This window comes from Battus philenor, unplaced genomic scaffold (genome assembly GCF_028537555.1).
Source record: "Battus philenor isolate CCGP_79_NKW_IND1 unplaced genomic scaffold, ilBatPhil1.0.hap1 SCAF_23, whole genome shotgun sequence".
Lineage (NCBI taxonomy): Eukaryota > Metazoa > Arthropoda > Insecta > Lepidoptera > Papilionidae > Battus > Battus philenor.
Window position 1 is genome coordinate 6,158,192 of NW_027181686.1, and position 23,047 is coordinate 6,181,238.

Sequence of the window (23,047 nt, forward strand, 5' to 3'; positions counted from 1 at the left end):
CAAAACACCCGGTCCCAGGCGGCCGCCCGCTCTCTGACCGCAAACAGCGTGGGCCAACTGAGGTAGGACCCGGATCCATCCTAGGCTCGCCTGTGGTCCACGCTGCCGTCCCAAGCAACACTACTCAGCTCTACTCGGGTAGAGCGGTTTACTGCGTACGAACATCATCGTACAACTGGAATTCCCCTGTCCAGCAACTTTTATTTTTAAGTTCACGGACCCTTCCGCTCCGTGAACTCAATTCCAATGAAGCTGTGAAAACCCCCGGGCTAACAGCATCAAGTTCAACCGAAACCAAACCAAGCATAGGCAGCTAAAATGGTTAAGATCAACATTTCAGCCGTGTGTGTAGACAGCTGGATCTTGGCCTCACAATAGATTTCCAATAGGTTGAGGACGGCTTGCACCCAACATTTTCCAAAGACATTAACAAGTTACTTCAACGACTCGGTCAGTCACTCTCATTCTCCTACGGATTTCCTCATTCCTTATGCAATCTCACAGAGAAATCCCGAGCATGGCCCATGCCATTGCTCGTTGGCCGATTGCTTCAATAATGTACAATCGATTTGAGAGATTAAAGGGAATTATTTATAGTTCATCGTTTCACTTTCAAGTCGTGGACACTTGTCCATTCGCTAAGCGACTTTCAAGTGCCTTCCATACTGATCCAACACTTCAACTTTATGTAATGATTAAGATTTTTAACAATTCAAAAACAACAATTCGATTAAACTGGTTTATTTTCTTGGCCTTCAAAATCTCATTAATACATTTTACAATAAACGTTATTTTGTTACATTATACTTACATTTTAATGCGAGAAATTGTCAAAACTTTTGTTTAGCTAAACATTTAAAATTGACGATTTTAGCTTTCTATCTGTGTTAAATATTTTGCTATCAATCGTGCAATCGATCAATCTTTTAAAGGTTCTCTACGAAGAAATATGTAGTCAATTTAGGCGAAAAAGTAAAATAAAAGATTAAAGAAAAAAAGCTAAAATAAAGGCGTTATATAAGCGAACTTATTTCGATAACTTAGAAATTCTTTAAGGACAAAAATATAATTTTATTGTGATTACTCTTTAAAAAATAGGAAAATCAGTTTGCATATTATTGATCTGTGAAGTGTATAATTTTTTAAAACAACTAATTGGCTAGCATGCAACCAGGAAATTTAAGCATGAAAAAGCAGGGTGATCACAGTTCAGAAAAAAAATAAATAAAAAAAATGTCGTGTACTTAATTTTATTTGGTAACTGCAACAAATAAGCTTTAACAATACCAACGCTGGAAGCTTCTATTAATTTTATTATATTTATTTATTATAAAGCCCAATTCAAACTCTTACACCATAAAATAGATCCTGTTTAACATTGTGTGAATGGACTTGTGAATTAATTCTAGAAGTAACACAATGTTAGAAAATCTTCGTACTAAAGATGTACTCACAGGGACGCCTAAATTTCATGTGAACATTCAACGGCAAGGTGAAATATAAGAACAGACAGAAAATTAAGTACATTAGATAAATATGTATATATAGAGATAAAAAAAATGTTTAGAAAAATATAAAACCAAATGGATAAAAGCACTATGCGACGCTACAAGCAGGTGTTGCTATCTCTATAGTGAAAGATTGTAATCAAGCGTTACGTAATCGCTCTAATTGATGATAAACTAATTACATTCAGTTTCAAAAATTATACAAAGTGCAATAATGCAAGCATAAAAAACTAACGTCGCAGCTCGCACAGATGAAAGTTTTTAAGATGACATTCTATATTATATGTATTCTATACTATATCCATCTGTGTACCGCGACCATAGTTAAATTATAAAAAATTAAAACACACCTAATGACACTGTTTAATAATTAAAAAATAAAGGAACATCATTAATACGCTTTCATTCTATCTGCAGATAATTTTAGTAAACAAGAATTCCAATGTGACAATATACACAATTTTAATATTTCAAATAATAATTGATAATTCTCATCAAAGAATATGGAATATTTTCCTTTATTAAAATGACAGAGAGCTATAAATATAGATAATTCTCTTAGTTGGCAAACAATACAATTATAGTTCACAATCTTTACATCAGTATAGAATCTGGAATGTCACACAAATATTTAAAATACTGATTTGTTAAACAACAAACTTAAATAATAATAAACATGAATCTGTTTAATGGATGTTGCAATTTGAATGGTAGCCAATCTGCAACAGTCACACTAGCAAATTATGTCCCCGTAACATGCCCGGAGGCCCAAGGCAGAGCTCTTAACAAGAATTAATTTACCTTGCAACACCCGTGAAATAAATTAGATAATCGAGCTACCATTAATATTTAGGTTGTCGTTAATAAAAATATATTGCACCAACATATTATGCAATAAACGGACCAAACTATTAAAAATCACTAGGAATACGCTTTAGTAAATCTATGACAATTTATATTACACAACAGCCAAACAATGCCCGCCCTGGATTGGGCGGTCACGTAGATAAATTCATTTTTAATATGCGAAAAATCTGATCTAAAATCGACGTAAACAACTCCATCAAATCTTGCTAAACATTAAGAATCTGTCCAAAATGTATATCGAATGTAATTCCTTAGGTAACGACAACACTACCTTCAACCACTGACTACATTGACTTATTTAAATAGTATTCATCTCAGTGAAATCATTTTGCTAACGGTTGACCATGCCCTCGCCGAGACCGAGATGTGCTCCGATCGTACGACAGACCACGTGGAAAGTTATTGAAAAAAATGTTAGAACTCTTTTAGATATAGTCATATACATGGAATATATTTGCAGTAATATACAACTTATCCCTGGGCACAGTGTATTGGGACTGTGTTTAGAATATAATTATTTATCTACAAAAATTAAAATGACATTATGGTGCACCACCATAATTTTATGTAATAGTCTTAGTTAAATGAGCAATGGTTCCCGCGGTCCAGACGGCAATCTCGGACGTCGAGGCTCGGGCATTGTGCGAGAGCGAGGTAACGACCGAGCGCAGAACGCGTACCAACAAATTTAAACTACTCTAAAATTGTATTTTATTTCTGTTGAAATAAGTAATACATGAAGATTTTTGTATCTCATTTCTTATGCGACTGTACCTGCGTTAGCAGTTAGCAATGTACGGGGTACATTTAGATTTTAATTCAGATCATGGCGCGTAATAGATATTAGCAACCTTGAAACAGAATTAATATTATCAGCTACGTTTAAAATTTTACAATCGCAATGCTAATCGATAAATGTGAATATTGCGTCCACGTCGGCATATATGTCCGGGCGGCCGTCGCTCCGCTCTGTGCGCGCGCGCGTGTGACACGCACACGCACGCGGGCACTCACACCACAGCGTTTACTCGTTGTCTGCACGCATGCCACGCACTTCGCCCTCGCGTCGCAGTTTCTCCAGTTCCTCCTTAGTGCGATCTTCGATGGCCCGAATGTCCGCCATTGTCATGCCGTACCAATCATCCATGGAGCAGAATACTTGCCTGCAATTTTCAATAGTTACATTTATTTATTATTATGTACTGTATTAATAGTTGGAAATTTTTAGATGGAGGCCTATATACATATGAAATGATGATTACGATTACAACAAAATGGCTTCCTGAATGATAACTAAGCTAATAACAACTTTCAGAAACATCATATAAAGAACAATATACATAGTACAATCCGCACGGCAAACAAAAGAAAAGTTGACGTTTTTGAAACGTGGTGCTAGTGAAGAATACTACGCAAAGCGCAGACTGCCAAGAGAACCATTTGCTACAAGTAGATTCCGGGCTACTTGGGTCACAACTCGGAGACAACCAGAGAATCTCGATAAGCTGGTTATCATAGGAAAAGTAGAAGGAAAGAGACCAAGAGGGCCATCACTAATGCAGTGGACTCTGTGAAGGTGGTGGCGAGCCTCACAATAATGAAAGCTTTTAGAAAACCAGGTCATAGAAACGTGTGGAAGCAATTCGTCAAATATTCTACCAGGGCGCAACCTTCGTATAAAGTGTAAACTGTATCGTTTTATATATTTTAAATTATCTTGTCCAGTTTATAAATACTCAAATATTGTTTTCCATATAGATAAAATGTGTAAACGTAGTGAATAATGCCTTCTTTAGATTGCAAATTAATCTAATCTTTGCAATTACCTATATTTTACAGCTGTGTAATAAATATAAAAAAACATTTTATTGGTCTATGCCGAACATGCTCTGTACACATTACATAATTATGACATGCAATATAGTCCATAATTATGAGACAGGTTCTTTAGTAAACTTTAGGTATTTTATTATTATAAACGGTAATATAGTTTTTTAGCTCTATAATGGCTATTTTTCTATTATGGTATTAATGTCTGTTTTTAAGTAGCAAATTATAATTCACAATTTATACATTTTTTAAATACTTTTTACAATTGTTCTTTATAAAAGAAACTTTTATTAAATTTATTGGATATATTTGTACGTAATGTATAGGGTAATTATAAAACATAGAGTTCTCTTACCTGTGGAAGATAGTAAAGAGCCGTCGTTCTGACTTCTGGATGACATTCTCGACTTTACTCTGAAATATAAATAAAATTCAAGTTAAGTTTTTTGAACGTAAAGAATTTTGTTCTTCTTAGGTGTATTTGATGTACTTAAAACAGAAGTTCAACACAGCAAATCTATAACTTTATTTACATATTTATCTCTCTCTTTCTTTATATATATCTATATACGCATTTATATATATACATTGAAAGGTTCTTGTAGAAAAAAAAGGCTATATTATATTTGACAGAGTGAATTTATCCGTTTTTCGTTTTTTATACCGCAGTTTTGTGATAGAAAAATAAATAGATGATTATTGTAAAGAAATTTAAAAATGTCTTTACACATAGATATTTTTATAAGACGCACAAGAAACAATAGAATCTTAGACAGATACCTCAGTAGCATAAATAAGCAAGATACGTGTACATCTCTAGAACAAAGTAAGAACCTAATACAATGACTCTAGCATTTATGTGAGCCCTAATACAATAAACGAAGCGGCATCCGGGCGCTTAAGATATACAGGTTTCAATTACAAATAACACAAAATTTGTGTTGATTACCTAAATATATTAGCTGTTACCTTCCATTTCATGAATAAAGTACCCCGAGAGAGGATGTCATCTTAGAATGTTCCGTAAACAAAAACACTTGTTTTTGTTTACGGATCAAGTAGCATTCACAACTTCGGCATGATCGTTTGCTTTTATCGAATTATGGCTTATCATCTACTTATACCTTATCCATGGCTTATCACCTATTCATCCCAATATCATCCCTAAACAACTTTGTCGGTTAAACTAACCTGAAGGCCGAACCACTTAAACTCGGCGGTGACGAGCTTGTAGCAAGTCATTACGGGCTTCACGTCATTCTTCCAGCTGGGGCCGACGAGTGGTCCGCGGCCAGTTTTTTCCGACTTGAACTTGGTGGGGTCCGTTTCGGGCTTGTAGTCGGCGGAAGGCAGTGGGTCATTGGCGATGTCGATGTGAACCACCTCGCGGTTCTTTAATTTCTCAGCTGAAAGTTCGTGCACCTAGGGAGCGAATAATAAATATTATTGTATTAATAATTGTTATTAAAAAAACATACGTTCGGAAACAAGAATTCGAGAGCACAGGGCTAAATCCTTTTTTTAAGATCGCGACAAAATCTCAACTAGGCTCAATGGCCCCCTTCGACCGGACCTCGACTTAGGCTTAGGTTTAGTAAGTAATGACGACAAGAAGTTGTTACGATCGACAGCCGGAGGCTTCAACGGTAGAAGTTACACCATGCCCTCTTATAACTCCTCAAATGTTACGGCTCTCCTAATATTAGGGCCACGCAAGTTAATTTCGCGTAGGTTATTAGGGAAGGTTGATGGTCCAGCTCTGCCTAAGTGATCGAGATAAAGGCCCACCCCCGTTGGAACTACGGTATTCGTCGGTGCGGTATTGTGTTCCCGTAATTTCGATAACACAGATCACAATAACCACGGATTTTAGCCAGGAGGTAACAGGCATGAACCGTTGATTTTACCCGTATAGGTAGAGTGACCGAGACCCCTGTAGGATTTCTCCAAAATAAAAATGTTTTTAATATGCTGATGTATAGTAGCATAACCATTGGCATTAATAATTTATAACAATAGTGTGGCCTAAAATTTATTAGTTCACCAATAAAAACAAAAAAATAACTTTTAATAAAACATGAAATCGTAGATTTTTTATAAAAGGCAATATATATTATTTTAAAATTATTTACAAATTTATAATTATATTAAAAGGTATTATATAAGATGTATTTATAGTTTATTTTCGTTTTCATGCCAAATTACAAAAAAGATTGTACAGTCATACAGAATGGAATTACAATTTTAAATAAAGTTAAAATTTCATTCACAAGTTACACTTTTTTATAAATAGCATAAGTAACAATTTCACCTAATACAATGTAAAAGTATATAATTATCTTATCTACCGTCTAACTGTTTTACATTAATGATAAAACTTTTGGACATTGTTTCCGTGTTATGGTTCATGACATTCATGCAACATACAGTTTTAAACAGTTGTTAAACCTAAATCAGTTCAAAACATCCGTGCGGTAGGGTAAACAGGAACAATCTAAACAGAAGGAAAACGCAACTGCATCGTTACAAACAACAAATGTAGACAGCCATGTCATGTTTGCGCCAATTTTTTTCATTTTGTATAAACGCATCCTTAACTCTTTATTACAAACTAATGGTATTCGTAGTGCATTTTAATAATCTGTGAATATGTATATGTAGTATAAGCAACATATACAAATTGTCCTTAATCATTTGTTAGAGCTGTTCTGCTCATTTAAACATTTCACCCCGGAGTTAACCTTATAAATGTCTTAATTTGATTTCCATTCAATCGAACAATCATTTATTCAATTATAGAGATGACATACTGACATGATTTAAAATCTTATTTCAAGATACTTAGCATAATATTTAGGAGTTAGTTCATCACGATTTCAGCCATAAGAAATGCGGTGCGGTTCATAGGCGTTACGGATTTCCAATAGGTTCGGTTGAAAGCGGCGTGCAACCAGCGTCTTTTGACGACCTTAACATGGTTGTTTGTCCACTTCGTGGGTGGATGCCCTGCATTGCACTTGCCGGACCGTGGTCGTCTCTATCCACCTGTTTCGCCCGCGCCTATTGCCACTTGTCTTATCCATAAGTTTGGCTATCGCTTCCTTGACCTCGTTCCCGATTCGATCTCGCAGAGAAATTCTGAGCAAATCATAAATAGAACTACCCTGTTTTACATACTAATATAAAATTTATATAAAATTGAAAAGTTAAGTATTTATATTAAAACGTTAGTAACATAAAAATCCGTTTTTTTTATTTAAATAAAAAATTTGTTATATAAAAAACATTAATACCAATCTAATTAAAAAAGGTATATACATATATAGATAGTAATGGCGTAGCTTTAGATCATTGCGGTTAAATTTAGAATATAATAAAGCAAAGGATATAGTGTTGGAAGTAAAAATCGACAATATTTTTAATTGTAATGGACGATTCGAAATACATTTGTAATTGTGTACGACGTATGAAAATAGATTGATAAGAAAAAAATCATGTACTCATATTATCTCATTAATCTAAGTTAGCTATACAGAGTGCTTTAAGTATAGAGAAAAGTTTAAGTATAGCCAAAGCATTAATAAAATAAGAATAATTGTTGCTTTAAAAATTTAAAACGATAACTATAGAAGCCATAATTGCGGCCAAAAATAAGGAACATCCATAATCATATCAAATATGACTTGTTAAAATAAAACACAAAAATGAAAGAATTGTAACGTTTTAAATGAGCAGGGGTTCTTTAGAATTTTAACATGTAATCCGATGACATGCCATTTTAAACATTATTTTTTAGTTTAAATTCCCAAAATGAGATTACAAAAAACTGAAGAATTGCACTAATAGGAATTGAGCATTGAATTTGACGAAATATAATTTTGAATAGCTGTTTGCTATAAGTCAGATTTAAAAAAAAATCATTACTTTGTTATTTCTTAACATATTCATTATTTTTTATTAAATATTCATATCTATTATAATTTTAATGACTCGGTATTACGACCCCGTTACACGCGAAAATAACCCTTGCTGGTCGTACACAAAACAAGTTTTGCGCTGCGATTTTAATAATATGCTTTGTTTCAATTAAGTTAATTAGCGAGTTGTTGTGTAATCGAAAATAATTATACTGGACTTGACATATCACTTAAGGAAATAAGAAAGATCCACGTCATGTCAATGACAAATATAAATTTATGGCTTTGATGTAACCAGTTATTATAATAAGCCATAATTATCGGTATATACACCGTTAATCGACATATACAATTTAGAAATTAAAAAAAATCTTCCTTTCAAAATAAAAGGTTTTAACGATATAGATCGAGTAATGTGACTTTTTATTTGAAGTAGACGAAATTTAGTGACAATTGGATAAATAAAAAAGTGTTATAAGATAAACATCTTGATTCACTAGTGTTACGTAATATGAAGGTTGTTGCTAAGCTTTATACATTGAATTGTGTTAGTGGGGCACCTCTCGTCGGGTGTGAAGAGCTTGGCTGTCTACAATCTTGTATTTTTGGAGACCGATCTTACGTCATAACAATGGTTTATTTTATTTTTGACATTAATAAATATTGAAATGTCTCGATTTAGATATTCTATATCAAAATAAAAAGTGATGATACTTAATATAAAATAATAATGTAAACTTTATGTAAATTCTACGAGTACTTAAATCATATTTATTAAATAATACTATTGCAAAACAAAAATATTTTTAATGACTTAAGATGTAAATGTTAAAGTGTGCGTATTTATAACGTATATTATGTAATATCTTCACTAAGCTATTTTGACTATTTTAATAATGAAAGTGGAAGTCGTAACTGAAGCAGTTTCATTTGCATTCGTAGTGATATTTAGATCGTGGTCGAGTCGTTATATATAGACTATTACAAGTAAACAAACGTGCACAGTTTATCTAGTATTCGATCCTTTTTGTGCAATTTTAAACATTTATTAAACTAAATGCGAACATGTGTATTTACTTCTCAAGGTATTAGGTGCCGATGTCGGATTTTGTGACCAGTTGTCTTGTACAAATCTTATTCACGGTGTCACGATCCACTTTCCAAACGGTTTCAGTTTTAGTACTCTGTTGTAACTTTGTAGTAAGATTAAAAAAGCAAAAACTTTCTAAATAAGAACAAAGACAAACTTTTCGGACTGTGAACAATTCGCGCCATTATCAAAGGATCAGAAACAAGGCCGTTGACTAAGGCGCTTTCCTTTCGTACCGCGATAATGATATTATATTTCATACTCGTAGATACTCATATCTACAGTGAGTCAACATTCAGTTTTATATATAAATCGGTGAAAATAATCCGAGGTGAATTACCTGAACGTGTTACATAAATAATTTAAATGGAAAAGGCCATTGAATTAAAAATTGTTTTGCGATGAAACGATTGATTAACGTTTCTGTTGACAATTTTTAGTTTATTGAAAACGAAAATTTATCAGATCGATTACGGGTTCAAAGACACCACGTGTCCATAGAACTATTCAAAGTAAAAATGGGAAAGCGCGAATGCTGAATTTTAGCTTGTAGGACTTCCATTGACGGACATAGAGCTTCTCCATAGATTTGCATTTCGGTCGGTTGTATCAAAATTGTCTATTTCACTGCAAGTGGACGTCTTAGACTTTGCTTGCCGGTTTGTAATCTTTAATGCAGAACCTCAAGGGCCAGCGGCCGGCTATCTGTTCTGTGCGCTAAGTGGCCTCCTCATTCGTGATTCGATCTCGTAGAGAAATCCCAAACTTGTCAACAAAGTAAGAGACGACATTTCTAAACTTAGCTCTCTTAATACGTAATTACTATACCAAACATTTACAATAAGATATTTACGAGTACTTAAATTTCAGTTTCAAACATTTAAATAACTACCCATATTATTCAAACATTTATATTTAGTGTTATTATACATTAATAAAAGTTTATCGACTATATGACTTATAACAATTTGAGTCAGGTACGTGTATTGTAAATTTCAAAAGATAAATTTATTAAGTGAATTATTATCTTCAGACTTGTAATTTAATCGTAAGATATACCAAAGTTAAGGCACTTCAATATGAAACGTTATCTACTTCCTTAACAAATTGTAGTATTAATTCGATTCACTTAACATTGATTCGCACAGGTTAGTAGGTATTTTCTTTTTTTACTTATCGGCATGTGTTTAAGGTGTAAAGCATTTTAGTTACCACGATAACAACAAGTATAAAATACATGATTTACATAACATTAGTATAATAGGTAACAATTTACCATGTGTAAAAACATGTTCTATAAACTCTAAATTAAAAATAGAATGCCTTTTCTACATAGGCGCCCACTAAATAAATTCGTTGCTTGAACGAATTTCTGGTTAAAAGTATAGGAAACAACGCTCAAGCGGATAATAATAAAGTCAACCTATGGATAAGAATTAATGCTTTATATATCATCGCCATATCGGTCGTTGGAAGGCATAAAAGGCTAAAGGTCGTCACAATGACCGGTCTTGCATTGCATTATTTCTGTAGATGTAGTTGCTGTTAGCCCGAGTTTTTCAGCTTCATCGGAATTGAGTTCGCGGAACTAAAGGGTCCAGCGAATGTAAGTGCGTAATATTAGGTGGCAGCAGAAGTTACACGGCGTTCGAAGTTGGGATCCGGACCCAACTTTGGATCGCCCTCGTCGCTATATACGATCGCAGGTGCCGCCCGCCGTCCTCGGAAACCCATCGGTTAGTGAGAGGTTGTGTTTGATCTTTTTGCATCGCACGCGTGTTTGTGTGCAATATGTTGTGTATATTTGATAATGCTATGTCGTTGATCCAAACAGTGGGGGCCTACCTACAATGCTTATCAAATGGTTTATGTATTTAAATATTATTATTACTCAACAAAATCTTAACATTTTTTTATAAGTAACATGAGAGGAGCAGAGTATTCATTTATGACATAATTTATCACATACTAAAAAAACAATGTTGTGTCCAAGTTTTGAAATAATAAATTTCTTTGCCATAACTATGTCCTTCACGTCAAAACTAAAAATGAAACATATTGTTAATCAATAACTCTTAACTATATGTCGTCGTCGTTTCACGCCCTCTAAAAGACAGGCGTCCTCCAAAGATTACAGTGCTTTCTGGTATTATAGTACGCAAGGGACGCAGCTGCCAATCCTCTGGAAACTAGTTTATGAAAAGTGACAATTCTATTAATTAGTATATAAAGTCTATTAATTAGTATATAAAGTGAATTATGTAAAATTGTTATTCCGGGACTCGAACGAGACCTGCGATCGCAAGTCTGTCCTCTACGGCTGGGTTACCACCGCTATCAACTATGTGTATATACATGTCATATACATCTAAGCCAATTATTATCAATTATTGTGCCACGAAATTCTTAGAGTGCTTCTATATTTTCTAACCAAACAATAAGACAATTGTTTCTTTTAGATATCTTTAAATTAGTTTCTTAACAAACATATTGGTCTTTTGGTTACATTTTTTATTTTACACTCACAAGTATATATAAAAGGTATGTTACATACATGACACGGTGTATTTGGAAGTATTCGTTTACAATCACAGGCCTAGACGGAACTTTGTCAAAATACATACGAACAATGGCGAACCTAAGTATTAAACATTGAAGTATCCGTTTACGATAATAGCGGGAAACAGATTATGTATTCAAAACACTTACGTTATGTTGATCACCGACGTCGGGTAAATGTAGCGACTCTATGCAAATGACGAAGTTCTCTTTCATATAGCCGGGGTTCTGGAAATAAATACACTTTTAAGAATACAAGCCGTTTACTATTGTACATTCGGAAACACTGCAATAGTTACGTAATCCCTTTGTAAGCAGTGAGAAATATTTGTTTTTAGTTTGAATATTGACCATGATTTTGAAACGCTGTACCCGTTATACTTTCACAGAGACAAAATTTGGAGGTACTCCTTTTATAGACGAATTGACTTTTGCAAATGCTTTCAAAACTGCCTCTTGCTTTTTGTAATTTTCAATCAGTTTCCTATCTGAAAATCATACATGTACAAAATTTGCAGTCTACTACAGTTTGGAGTGATTTAGTCATTTCAACTACATCAAATTCCCAATATACAAGCTACAATGTGTGTGAAACTAAAACGAACATGTTTTATTAATTAAAATCAATAAATATTTCGTTTTCATTTCAGTTGTGATAAAGTTATGATTCTACGTTTTTCCTAAGACTATTACTTCTGCCGCGTTGCACGGAAGAACTCGGTTAATCTGGAGACTGAAGAATCTAATATTTGTCGGCAATGTCAAGGATAAAAGAGGCAGGGGATGGTACCTACGTGCTGGACTGGCGCAATTTCAAAATCTTCTTAAAACTTTTATAGTATAAAACAGAGTAAAAAAAGACGGTAGCAGTAAATGAAGTACTTGGACACGGCTTGGAAGAAGGAGGGGTTTAGTGATTTAATAGAGATCCCGTGACTTTTTATTTATATGGACACTGTGCTCGGCCATACGCTCACCCGTTCTTAACGTGAGAAGTAAACGGATACTAATTGATGAATCGTACACTGCATTAGAATACCTTGCCTCAAATGTATGTCTCTATGAATATTTTTGAATAGACACTATTGAAAAAATTGACATTAATTTTGTCATGTCTGAATTATTTCATTTTCTCAACATTTAACAAAAAATGATGCATGAAGTTGCTAAGGTTAATTAAATATATAATTATCATCTCAATCGTCGCTCATGGTCGAGTAGTGATGGCAGTTCTTTTTAATGACGGGCGTCCAATATTTGCGTAAGTAGCATTTAGTTTCCATGGATTTCAAGTAGCAAACAGTACAATGACTAAAGATTTTGTTTGATTTGACATACAATATATGATGTATCGTATATCAACAGCTTCTATAACTTATATTAGTAGCCCATCTCGAGCACAATGATTATAATACTAAGGTTACAAGCTTCAAACACACATTCTTCTCTTGTGTATTTTCTTTTTGAAGTATATATTACGTGGATTGATATTAGATGAGCATTAGAGGCGTCTATCTCCTATTTAGTAACAAAATTTAAAGGCCGTTTCAAATCTGGACTCGGTTTGTCACATAGATATACCGGATTGGAAAATCGTGAAGCTTTTACGACGCTTCGTTAAATGCTCCATCAAGTGACTGGTTGAATCCCTGGCAGGACTGAAACGCGGGATCTTTTTATATTATGGAGCCATCAGTCACAGTCCAAGGAATCAATGTATGGGTTTTTTCTACAGTCTTACCCAATCTCTCACCGAGATGTTTCGCGAGTGCAAATTTAGAAATGATGCCGGGCGAACTTACACGTTATACTAAAAATAAGTTTTTATATTTTTCGCATAATAGAGCAGTGGTCAAACTTTGGGGTGAACCATTGCCCAGGCATTGCTTAATTTTCAGGTCCTTGAGAATAGGATAAAAGTACGAGGTTGACTTCATGACATTTGAAACATTTTTCCTTAGTACTATATTTCAAAGGCATCGATGCTTTTTGTTGTCTCTCTTGTAAGATCTACGTTTCTGCATATAACATGCGAATGTTTGTTGCTTTTGTAATATTACTATCTCTCTAGATATACATATACATACTTACTCCTCCATAGATTTCCATCCGCGGCCCGCATTCAGTTTTTTCTGACGACCTAAACAAAATCGTCTGATCTCCTTGTGGGTGGACGTCTTATGTTGCGCTCTAGAGCCTTAAGGTCCTTGCGACCTGTGCACTATATGACCACACTGCCACTTAACTTATGAATTAGATGGGCTTTATTGATAAAATTTCTAAAATAAATTTAGAACACTAAATGAACGCAATTATCATACCAAAGTGTACTCACCGTGAGCACAGTCCGGCAGTAGGGGTAAGCGTTCCACGCCTCTTCATGCACCTCGAGGGAGCCCTTTGGAGCGAGCAGCCTAATGAAGGCAGGCACCTTCGACGCCAAATGGTAAATCTTGTATGTATACTGCCCTGATGAGTATTTCCCACCTATAACAAAATAATTAATTTTAGATCACTCAAGTAAACCGCTAACACTTACTACTATCATGACTGTGCAAAAAAATTTTAACCGCATGTTTTAAGAAAAACTGACGACCAAAAATTATAATTTTATTAAGGTCGATTATTATTGTAAATTAAAATAATGAAATAATTTTATTTCTAAAAAATTTAATATTTCTGGAATAACATATATACACGCGTCCTTATCGGTATATAATGAGTATGGCCTTAATGTTTTAATTTCCAATTTGTGAAGTTTTCTCTATAGTAAATGTGTATACTCCGATTGTTATATTTATGAAACGTGTATATAACTGAGGGCTTAGTTAAAATTCTGTTGGATTCACATCAAAGTCGTTACAGGGGTCAGAAAACTAATATAAACGGAGTTTCTCGGATTTCAGTTTAATGATATAACGGGTTTCGTTAAGGTTTTGTTCCTAACGCAAACACTTCTGTCGTAATTGCAATGTTTCAAGAAAGCATAAAAATTCACGTACCTCATTTATACATATAAGACATTTCCAACTATACCACGACTCATCATAATATCTTTGGAACCATGAATGAGGCTTAGAGTCTTGAAATTTGAAAGGAATTTTCCTTAGCTAAATAAAATTCAACTAATATCCGATTTTATGAAACTTCATTGGCAAGCGCAGTTATTGAGGCTTTTATTAAAAAAAATCCCAATTTAAAAACTATCGCTCTAGTTGGTATAATTTGCTAAGAAAATTTTTTTGCACGTTAAAATTATCAAGAACAGATTTTATAAAAATAAACCCAGAAAAGAACGTACAGACCTCGCGAAGTAAGCGGGGATAGGGGATAATAAAAATATTATTATCTAGAATAATATTTTTCTAGGCAAAGTTGTTATTAATCAGAATTCCCATTACATTTAAATAATTTGATTATGTGGTCATACTAACCAGTTCACTCGGCTATATTATCCGCACAAGGTTATTCTCAAGAAAAAACTCTTGAGAACTTTTATGTGATTGTTTAGTTTAGGTGACGTGCGTAGACGTTGTAACATCTGAATAAATACTCGTGGCGTCATAACTACGGCTTGTTACGAACGAAGGTTCTGTTGACATGAGCCCAATGTTTTACATTTTTATGTTTTATAATTCCATTGAGAATAACATATTTCTGTATTATCTGCTTTAGCTATTGGACGATTTGTTTACGGCAAATCCATTAAGGGGAAGATAGTTCATGTTTATTCGATGCAATGACATAACAATGTAAATCAATCGTAATTAATTTAAAGTTTGCTATTCGTGGAATTAAAATATCTCAATAACTTGCTGTAACTGTCTTTTAACCAGTACTGAAGGTTAAAAAATATATAGCTATACCGCCAAATTACTTTATAAAGATATTAATTATAATCTTTAGATTTATCAAACAAAGATAGTAAAAATGCGAATGATAATAAACATGTAATAAAACTCTAAAATGTTAAAATATATTTAATGCAGTAAATATGAGTATAGGATAGGATAGTCATTTCTGCCTTCAAGACGCCTATTGCAAAGCAAATGCCTTTCCCAGAGACATCTATGGGGAGATATACCATACTCACCACGCTTGACAGGCAGTATGGCGATCGCATTGTGGAATTATGGTACGCAGAGAACGTTGCTGCCCATCCTTTGGAAGCTTGTTTGTGAGCAGAGGCAATCTTATTTAATTTTCGCACAGTGTGAATTATATAAGTTTGTATCCTGTGAATTGAGCCCGCGACCTACGATCGCGCTTCTCAGTTCTCTACCAAAGAGCTACAAATTCTGTACTTTATATTTGATAGTAGTTAATATTATCTCCGATATATCACTAGGAAGGACAAAAAAAACTGGTCGTTTGTTTAATGTTTTCCAATTAAGTTACGGGATTGATTACTACCTTTTAAAGATAGCATATAGAGATCGTTTCAATAGGAATCTTAATAACAAAGTCTAGCTTTTATCAGCCAGCAAAGTACTAGATTTTTTTGCCACATACGGATGGCAAAACCTCAAAATATTGATGGTGATTGGAAAAGTCGAGGGCAAATATTCAAAAGGTCGTCGTCCACTAGTCACTTGACACCAATATTCTTGCACCCACGATGCTTTAAATAGAAACAGGCGGCAGCATAATGAGGATGGCTGGACACGGAGAATTCTTTACTCCGTGTCACGACCCTTATCAATAAAGACAACGATGATAGGTGGAGAACACTTATAAATACAAAGTATTATTATGCACATAATAAGACTAAAAATGAAAAAAAAATGGAGTTATAGTACCCTGCATTATGTATCTATTTTTTGTTGTTGAAACCGATTGTGTGTGACTATGATTATTTCAGTAACATATTTTGTTTAACATGCTAATACTAGAGAAGGATTTTTCAGATTGGTTCTAGGTTTATTCTTAACTGTAACAATGAAACAGTTTGTATCTTTTTTTGTAAATTAAACATTGAATATTGTGATTTGCATTAAATAAGCCGCTATTATTTTATTTAGAAGAAGACATTCTGATCAGTAGTGCATAAAAGGTGTGTTTCAGCTTCAATGACTACTCGTTAATTTAATTTTAAATTCAAATACTCGTACATGAACGCTTTGTTATAATATACATCAATTTACAGTTTTAAGTCATATCTATAGAAATTAAACTAATATAATATGCTGATACGTTTTAGCATTCAACTAACTCGCCGAGATATAAATTGTTAAGTCGGACCATGAACTAAGGTCGAGGGCGCGAGCGACTACAAGGGCAAGCGTCATGGATTTTTTAGAGAATATCACCTCATACTTGAAACTGTATTAACGCTGATGCTAAAGAATTTTTTATAAAGATGAAACTAATTATTTAAAACAATAAACACCACCGAATAAATACTTTCTCTTGTAATGTTGAAAATAAACTGTTTAAGAGCTACTAACAAATTCTAAGTAAGCACAAGTTAGGTAAATTACTTATAACCTATATGTTATTATGAGAAGACTTTACATCTCATTTACATCACATTTATATCCTTGGACCACCTAAAGTGGTGGCTACCCACGCCGTGGCTACCGGCTCGTGGTGGCCACTCCAGAACCTTTCGGCCCTAACGGCGATTGGTAGCCCGAGCGATGTGCCTCGCCTGGTGCCAATTCAGACGAGCAATTCTTCGAGTTATGTCGGTGAATTTGGTTCTTCTGCGGATCTCTTGATTAGTTCCGAAATTCCGAGAGATATACAGCAATCGTCACGCTTGGCAGGCAGATTAGCGATTGCAGTGCGGTGTTATGGCACGCAAAGGACACTGCTACTCATTTTAAAACGGAACCCTACGTCGCCTCAAATTATATTATGGCTGTCAAATGAATAATGAGTGTAAATGTATGTTAATTAATAAACAAGAGTACATACCGAGCAAGGGATAGTCACTGAAGGGTTCATTTTTGATGACCTCGATGCCTTCGCCACCGCCCGTTTCATTTTTGGACACCTCCGCCACACAGTACAACTGAGCAACTTGGTACTGCACACAGTATATAAATGTTTTAGTAGCAATAAATACTATTAAAACTTAAAATGTTCAACATAATCAAAAAAAGAGATAGGTAATATTCGGTTACCCGGGAGCAAAAGGGTCTAGATGTGTATTAAACGTATTTATAATAAACATTCTTTAATTCCCTCATTCCAAACTATTTTGTTGAGAATTCGATAATATTACTTAAAACCTAACCTAATAATTCGAATCGGAAGTGCAACATTTTACAAAACATATATATATTTCTTGAAAACAAAAATTGCATAATTTTCAATTCTAGTTAAATCCAAAATTTTCAATTTTTTGGCCAATAAATGAGGACTTGTGTAAAACGTTAAATGTACTTTTTTTAGAATAAATTTAAAAATAGATAGGAATATAAGTAATATTAATGGGCGATTTTTTGCTTGCGCACGACAAACGGAAAATTACGTAACATCGTCAATAAAAGATACATTCAGTAAACACCTAGACTATTACAAAATAGGAAGCCAATATCAAAGAATATATTTAATAGGGGAAACAATAACAATTGAGCGATTGAATAAAAACTACTTTACAAACAAGTACAGAAACTGGTTTTTGTAATAGCATTTGTCGTCTTTAGATAAAAGTTTACGTAAATATTTTAATTATGTTTTTCTTCAAATAATTCTAAGTCAATCTAAAAATACTAAACTTTTAATCAAATTAAAAAATTATAATCCCAAAGAAAAAGACATCAAAAAAATGTTTTCACAATAAATTTATGAATTTGTCTATAACTATGTAGTATGAAAATTAAACCAATCTTGACAATTTTTTAAAAATTATAATCAGCCCACCACTTTCAGTGATTATATCGAGACATCGTGCGAAATACAATCAAAGTTTAAACAGTACTGTGTACATCAAGGGTGTCAAACTCGCGACCCGATATGAACAAAGTTGCGGCCCAGTCGTCATCCTAATAGGATTTTTCTCCCGAAATAGAAAAGATCGAAGGAGAGATGTCACGTATCATGACATAAACAATAATTTATCTTTATATATTATGTTTATTATAATGTACTAGTCAAAATAAAAATATTTGTTTCTATGATCATTGATTTTTGCTTTTGAGACAGTTACACCTGCCTCACATATTGCACTAGTCTCTCTGTGTTTAATGATGCAGCCATGCTCGTGATAATAAAACAGTCTGATCGATTGGCATAGACTTAAGTTTTCGCAGGTTTTGCTCTTTAAATAATACATCCTGCAGGTATATATTATTACAGCACGAGGTATTGTCATTTCTGTTTTTTTCTTTTCTATCATTTCACTTTTCAAGTATCCATGCTTCAAAATTTAAGCTAGCAAGCTGCGATATTTGAATGCATATTTACCTAGTTTTTTTTTTGCGCCAATAGACTATGTAAGCCTGCAAATAACTACTAGAAGATAAATTAACTAAAAAAACTATTTTCTTATTACGAAGTCACTAGCAGGTGTTGATTGTCGTCTTACTTAAATAAGTAGATAAAATTATTATAATTATCACATTCTTCTATTCTTATTTCGAGATACCTTTGATACAAAAATGGTAATAAAGTAAGCCATTTTGTTCCCGGTAAATATTTATTAGATTATCCGACATTAAAAAAATTATAATATAGTAAAATAATCCACAGTTTGCTAAAAGAAAATAATTGTACATGGTACAAACTCGCCGATAAGGATGGTACGAGTATAGATAATTGATCTATCAACATAAAACATTATAATAGGAAACTATATTATTGTACTAAACCAGCTATATTTACTGACTACTATTTTGATTTTAAGTATCACACAACTGTTATGACAAAAATGTTAACTACTACAATGACGTAAAAAAAATTTCAAAAAATCGCTAGTTTTCCGTTAGCCTGACACAAACAAAAAAAATCGTATATAAAATACTAAAGAGACTATTACATGCAATTTTTTATATGTTGATGTTTCGATTCTTTACAATTATTATTTCCTGCTCGCCCTACAATATACTAGAATTAATATGAGATCTTTAAAATTTTTGGTGTTATCAGGCGTTTTAAGGGATTATTCACGAGAATTCAACGAATATATTTAAAACAAAACGTGAAATTAAGGTGGGAGTTTTTTTGGACCTATTATTTTTTCTTTCACTAATGCAATGAAAAGAAAGCTGGCTTCTATTTAGAACCATTAGGTTTGGTTGCAAACAAATGCTGATAAATTCCGAACAAAACGGTTTTACGCAAATATTAAGGCTTATTATGAATAAGAGCGACTTCTCCTTCGTACGAAAAAGTACTGAAAAAAACCAAACATTTTTTAAATAGCGAAACATCAAAAAAGTTTTGTTTTTTCTTTATTTTACCATCCAAAACTAGAGTGAAGAGATTTTGTTGTTCGGTTCGTTTATTTAGAGTTCATATTGACGTTTATAACGATTGCGTAATTCGAGATGAAAGCTTTCGGGGTCGTGAATAAGGTGAAGTGTCGACATAATGCAACTCGTTCGTTCAGTCGGCCACCAGTTCAATCCGTTGTGCATATTTTGCGATTAATGACTATTCGTGTACATTTAATTATGAAATCTATACTCTCGCCTCAAATCAAAAAAAAAAAAAATTTTAACACGGCTCATATCTTGAGTCAGAGCGAATAATTAGTGTGTAATTTAATTAGGAAACTTAAAAATAGTTAATTATCTTGTAAAAGATTGTTAAATTAATTCTAATAACTTGACAATAGTGGGAAGATAGATTTTGTTGAAACTAATTTATTTCTTAATTTAAATTTTCATTCCTTTCAATATATATTTAGCCACATATTTACAAAGAATTATGTATAAATTTATGCATATTTTAATTTCATACCATAAAAATTTCTATCTATATTACATACTCAAGGTTTTATTGTTATTGCACATATAGTGGCAATAAAAATATGCAACATTGATAAATTATTTATCAAGAATATTAAATACAAGAAAGGAATTAACATAAAATTAAAAATTCATATTCAATGTCATATAAACTAAAAAATCTTAGTTTTTTCAACAAATAAAATGTACAAAAAATAATACCTCAATTAAAGTATCAAGCAAAAATTTTAATTGCTACATTTTGAATAAATATATATGGATATCACAAAATATTCCAACAAAAAACAATAAGACTTCCTTGTTTCAATGTATTATATTTTATGAAATATTAACATGGGCTTAAACAAACCTTATTTTTTCCACTAATATACTTTTATAACCACTTAATTTTTATTTCAACTCATAAATTATCATAATAATGTACAAAAATATTAGTAAAGGCAGCAAATATTACTGATATGTTTCAAAACCAAATTGTCTGTATCAAAGTCAGACATTGACCTATTTAACCAAAACTTTATGGATGATTTAAAACTTAAATATCAACCATATTTATTTTTAGTCTAATGTTTCCATGATTGAGACATTAATAAATCTCTCAGAGACATTAGTTATATCACATCAGAAATGCAGTGCAATGCAGTGGATTATACAATATTTTTTAAATTATATAATAGCAGAGGAAACTAATTTACACAACACTTTCGTGTACTTTTAGTGCTCATTGAGGATGTTATAAATAGCACAAAACATATTTCTTGCATGGATAATTTTCATAATTTATTTTTAAATTATTCAAAACACTTAAATCCGTATGATTTTTTAATCTATCATGCATAGGTTGGGAATCTACACAAAAACATTTAAAGGACTTTCATTTTTAAGATGTATGGCAACCACTGCTCGACTTAGGCCGCCCCCATATATTTAAAAGGCTGAACTAAATTGAAGTGGCCTACATCCAGTGTCTTTTAAGGACCTTATCAAAGTCAATAAAGGAAAACATAGATTAACCAAGAGCGCATGCATTTTTTTACAATTAAAAATATAAATATTAACTTTATGTGCAGGATCAAACAATATGGAATATATCTATTGTTCTTTTGTTCTCTTTACTAGAAATTAGATATCCAAATATGCATTGTTTACTTCTTTTTTTGGTTAATGTACAATGAAATCAGATTTAATGAGTTACTAAGTTACTACTAACAAAACAGACCCTTTTCATAGTTCTAAAAAGCAAGTTTAGTTTATCACTAAGTTTAAGTAAGTATGCATTCAAATATTGGATATCTGATGAATGACATATTTAAGAATTATAAAATTTTTACTTGGTATATAAGTTTCATCCTTAAGAGTTAAATACAAAAATGAAGATATTATAATTAAAATTCAATTATAAAAATAAAATTTACAAAACGTAGAAAGATTAGAAACAGAAAATTGTAAAATACAATTTCTTAAAACTACTATGATTATCAAAGATTAGAAGATAATGATATTATATTTTTATACTGTTATTTCAGAGTTAATTAAATAGCATACTTATATACTAGAAACATTAGAAAAAACCTTTGAATCTCAAGTTAAAGTATATTTGTCATATATTTTTTGTTGCTACATTTTTATTTATTTTATGAATGATCGTTAGTACATAAGGATAAAATATAAAAAGTCTCCCTTACCTCTTCAACTGTTAAAGGAAGAGTTACTCGACTGTAAAAAAAAAATATTTATTTTTAATAAAACTCATATTAATCATTGAATTTAATGATATAACAATGTCAAGTAATGCCCTTAAGTAATATTTCTCATTTGCTCTGTCTTAACTCGATCCTACTGTCATTGTCAGATCAATTCTCTTCCGACATTACTAGTTTAGAATGATCGTTGTATGAGTAAGAAATTAATGACACAATACTGCTACAACTTATCCGCATTGAATGTTAAATAATATTAAAATTTTAGTAGTGACAAAAAATCGATTCTTATTCCGAAAGACACAAATTAACCTGTACTTACTATTCTTTGATAAGCATATTGATTTATGTATTTTTTCACTTAAATACACATTAGGTTATTCACTACAACAGTATAAAGTTCTTATCACAATACAACACTTGAGCAATGCCCCGATAATCCGAATATTGTAATTTTAAAATCTTTAATCAACCAATGACTGAAAATGACAAGGCGCATGCTTCAGTTCATGATGCAACGGATATTACGTCAACAGTTATTGTTGCGTTCTTTTTAAGCCTTATGGCAGTATGATAATATATAACAGTTTCCGTAACATTTATAAAGGACATGTAATATTTAATCCCAATATTATACAGATATTTTAAAATTAGAAGT

General features: G+C 32.5%; 1 protein-coding gene across 1 annotated transcript; it reads right to left on the bottom strand.

Moving 5' to 3' along the window:
• Positions 1-1,234: 1,234 nt before the first annotated feature.
• Positions 1,235-22,896, bottom strand: vib (phosphatidylinositol transfer protein vib). The gene is made up of 8 exons (XM_068767162.1): positions 22,712-22,896; positions 22,375-22,405; positions 17,691-17,802; positions 14,107-14,258; positions 11,922-11,999; positions 5,397-5,627; positions 4,561-4,619; positions 1,235-3,538 (listed from the first exon to the last, which is right to left on the bottom strand). Exons 1-8 carry the CDS (start codon positions 22,726-22,728, stop codon positions 3,400-3,402), a joined length of 819 nt encoding a protein of 272 aa, XP_068623263.1. The 5' UTR covers positions 22,729-22,896; the 3' UTR covers positions 1,235-3,399.
• Positions 22,897-23,047: the final 151 nt, after the last annotated feature.

Coding starts and splice junctions, on each gene's coding strand:
- vib (XM_068767162.1), bottom strand. Junction 12,000..14,106: donor ACTGCCGGACTGTGCTCACG/GTGAGTACACTT, acceptor ATTTATTTCCAG/AACCCCGGCTATATGAAAGA. Junction 3,539..4,560: donor CTCTTTACTATCTTCCACAG/GTAAGAGAACTC, acceptor TGAAAATTGCAG/GCAAGTATTCTGCTCCATGG.